This window comes from Coffea arabica, chromosome 2e (assembly GCF_036785885.1).
Source record: "Coffea arabica cultivar ET-39 chromosome 2e, Coffea Arabica ET-39 HiFi, whole genome shotgun sequence".
NCBI classification, from domain to species: domain Eukaryota; kingdom Viridiplantae; phylum Streptophyta; class Magnoliopsida; order Gentianales; family Rubiaceae; genus Coffea; species Coffea arabica.
Window position 1 is genome coordinate 2,085,936 of NC_092313.1, and position 3,818 is coordinate 2,089,753.

The window sequence follows — 3,818 nt, forward strand, 5'->3', positions numbered from 1 at the left end:
CTCATATAAATTATAAACCAAAATACTAGTATGATACTGATTAGTGATTAGAAGTTTGTCCAAAGAGGGTGTACAATTAATTGCCTTGAACAATGGTGAGTTCCTCTCTATGCTGTAGTAAAGGTAAAACACAATTCTATGGAGTCCTTTGATCGCAATCATCCAAATCCAAAAATAAATGGACAAACAAATAAGAGGCTCGAGGAACAATTTTTATTAGATTCATATAAATATCATTTCACGGAAGTTGCCGGCTTGTATTCGAAATGCAATGCTTGTTCGTGGTACAAATCTTGTATTCGAAAGAACTGTGTCGAGCCACCTACTCTCAGATTCCACACAACTGCAACTGATGATATATGCCTTTCCAACGCTGGTTTATCATGAGATACGGTATTCCAAAACTCAAACACCTGACTAAGAAATTCCCCGGTATCACAAATTAAAGGGAAATTACTAGTATTTTAGGATAGTATATCAGAAAATCAACAAGAAAAGCATTCTTGAATCTAAGAAAAATTAAAACAGTAGATAACTGAGGTGGATTCACAAATGAAAAAGCAACATAGAATTCAGAATCAGCACAGAGGAACAGTAATATGATATATCCCCAAAATCAAAGATATGGATAGAGTTAAAGCAGGGTTTTCTCCCAACAGGACTCGAGTGACAGTCAATTCATTGACTGACATCAGCACGACATCTACATAATGCTAGTTAGTGATGGTTGTAGCTTAGGCAAGGATTAGAACTTCTGCAGTTTTGGTGTCTTAGTCAACATGAAACACCAAAAATTATCATCCTTCCAGTTTTCATATGCTTGTTTCACTGATATGGGGTGAATAGAAACCCAGGAACTCTGGCATCCCAGCATTAGAACTTCTGCAGTTTTGGTGTCTCCTTCAACGTGAAACCAAGAAAATTATCATCCTTCCAGTTTTCATATGTATGTTTCACTGATATGGGTGAAGAGAAACCCAGAAATTCAGCATCCCCGCATTCAGCAACTTTATTTTCATTCAGTATCATTGGCATTTCTTCCATTTCCAAGCACTTCACAGGGCTGTCTTGCTGAAAATTAAAGACAAAAGTTAGTTATGCCAATAGCTGCATTCATTTGAGGAGGGAAAAGAAAGCGTAGGGTAACAGAAAAAGCTAAGAAGTGTGGTGTGATTGACCTTCTTCAACTCCAATGTTTCCGGAAGCACCAATGAAGATCCTGCTATCAACAGAACGTTAAGCGAATGAAAAGCTTGACTTGTAATTCAAATATTCACATTTAAGACAAAAATGAACACTAAAGCAGATATACCTTTGTCTATTCCAACTGTGTCCAAAAAAAAGCCAAAGTTCATTACGTTTCTCTGTGCTTTTATGCAATCATGATGATTGTGCAGAAAGGCCTCCTCCTTAATGGCACTTTGAATGTTCTCTCCATCTTTGGCACTTAATTTCTGGCCTTGACTCTTCTTAGAAAGATGTTGAACAGATGGCTTTGCAGAGTTGGTAAGGTCACTGAGAGCCTTTCTACCACCTCCTTTCACTTTCTCCGGGGGTGCCTTGGACATATTTGCTTTGCCTGCACCAAGAACTTTTCCTGTAGAAACCACATTTATGGAATTATGCTTTGTTGATGGCTGAAGGGCAGAAGGTTTCCCTGAATTTGATATATCATTAAGTGCTCTTCTTCCACCAAGTGCTCCGTTCTTGGTAGCCCTGTAGGCATCAATCTTTCCTCCAAGAGGAGCTCCTATACATAACAAAGTTAATTAGAAGAAATGATTTCTCTCTAGAGAGTAAAGAGTCATTCAAAGTGAGTGTGTGCAAGATAATGGCACCTGTAGAATGAACGTTCAGATTCTGATCTTGAATCAATCGTCCAGTTGGAGTTGCCATGAGTTGTCAGTTACAGAAACCTAGCAGCACTTCTGCAATTCTAGTGAAAGTTTAAAGCATTAAAGTCGACGTGAAAAGTGATTCTGCATAAACATCATAATTTTTTGTAGTGTTCCAGTACTGCCAAAACCGAGGATTACCAATGCTGATTTGAACATATAAATCAATCAAGTGATTGTACAGTATTAGAGATACGTCAGGCTAAACTGTAACATGGGGCAGCCTATGAACTAAATGGCTACAAACCACAATAACCAAAACAATAGGAAGAAACTGGAGAAGACAAACACAGGACAGACTTGAGAGACACGATACATAAATTTAAACCTTTTGCGAATGCAAATCACAATGTTTTGCAGACACAAAAGATAAGGAAATTTCACAAATATCTAACGAATTCTTAAAATCCCAGGCTCATGTAGCACAATGGGTATATGTCAAATTGAATATACCCTTCGTAAATAATTGTGGCTGGTTCTTGTAAAATGATTCTGAACCAGAATCTATTGCAACAGGAAGAAACCTATAGATGATATAATCTCAACAACCTAAGGCGTACGAGCCCTTCCTTTTTACCATCATGCATATTTCGTCACGCTGACCAAAGCCCCAAATTTCTTGAATCCTACTTGCAACAGCAAACAAACTGAACTAGGAACAAATACAGAATGCGAATGGCTCCATTTTCAGATTGTACAGTGGTATCTAAACTGACCAAAAAAGACAAGGGAATATTTCTTCAATAAAAGAACTCAATCGAAACCATATAACAGAATCAGGAACCTTTTGCAATTATTTGGAACTTCCCTTTGAATTTTAATAATGATTCTTTGAATACTCCGTGAAAGAGCTCAGATAATAGTGAGAGAATGGGTTTAAGTAAATAAATTAGAAGTAAAAAATTCCAGAGAAAACCACCCGGAAAAACTAAACTAAGAAAAAGCCCTCAAATTCGATAACCCAAAACAAATGGCATTAAAATTCAAGTATCCAACTTATCATTCGTACAGAAAATTCAAGTATCGAATTCTAGGGCAACAAAGAAAATTCATGTGTACTGGCAATTCGTGCATCCAACCTCAGGGAAACCAAGAAAATGGATAAAGTATACAGTCATGCATTATAATGAAAATCAAATTGCTTTAATCTGTACTCGAAACCAGAAACCAATAGATCTAGAAAGAAAACTTACAAAGCGCTTCGTACTTATTATAGTTCGCTTCCTTTACAGAAAAATTACTTGCGTTCTTGGATATCTTGAAGCTACCTCTATCTGCAATTTTCTGGATTTGTTGGCGATGAGAGTGTAAATTCAACGGCTCCTCAGTTTGGGTCTTCCTATATATAAAGGACCGCCCTTCGGCACCAACGGTCATATTTTTAGACTATTCCCTAATTGCTATGTCTTGGCCCAAGTATTTACGAGAATGGGATTTTATTTTCATTTGTAAGTATTTCCGAATTTGGTACAATACTTTTAATTTGTTTAAACGATTCCTTTTTTTTTTTCGTCATCCGAATTTTGAAAAGATACTTGCACTGGTACTTTTGGAATTTTAATCCTGTAAATGGTATAAATGGCATGAATGGGCACTTATCTTTTTTAACTTTTTTTTTTTAAAAAAAAAGGAACGAGTTGTTCTTGAGTAATAAATTGTTTTAAGGTTAAGATAAAAGTTTTATTCTCTTACGCAGTTGAGACAAACATAATATTAGAAATACAAATAGTAATGTATTTCCCAAAGATTGTTGTTATCTGTATATGAAATTCCTTCTGTAAAAGGAAAATCAAATTATACGAAATTTCTTATCTATACACAGTTCATCATTACATAAAAACAAAAAGATAAGTCCGCTTGAAAAAGATACGAAGTTCATCCGTTTGGATTAGCTATTTTTTGGGGTGTTTATGAAAAATTTTG

At 35.8% G+C, this 3,818-nt stretch overlaps 1 protein-coding gene across 3 annotated transcripts; it reads right to left on the reverse strand.

Moving 5' to 3' along the window:
- Nucleotides 1–514: 514 nt before the first annotated feature.
- LOC113730026 (uncharacterized) lies at nucleotides 515–3,247 on the reverse strand. Of its 3 annotated transcripts, none has more exons than XM_027254443.2 (5): nucleotides 3,089–3,247; nucleotides 1,839–1,928; nucleotides 1,313–1,750; nucleotides 1,179–1,222; nucleotides 515–1,071 (listed from the first exon to the last, which is right to left on the reverse strand). In XM_027254443.2, exons 2-5 carry the CDS (start codon nucleotides 1,894–1,896, stop codon nucleotides 874–876), a joined length of 738 nt encoding a protein of 245 aa, XP_027110244.1. In that variant the 5' UTR covers nucleotides 1,897–1,928; nucleotides 3,089–3,247; the 3' UTR covers nucleotides 515–873. The 3 variants fall into 3 exon arrangements, with proteins under 3 accessions (XP_027110244.1, XP_027110243.1, XP_027110246.1); XM_027254442.2 differs by having other exon boundaries at nucleotides 1,839–1,936; nucleotides 3,089–3,246; XM_027254445.2 differs by having other exon boundaries at nucleotides 1,179–1,219; nucleotides 1,839–1,936; nucleotides 3,089–3,243.
- Between the last annotated feature and the right edge of the window lie 571 nt (nucleotides 3,248–3,818).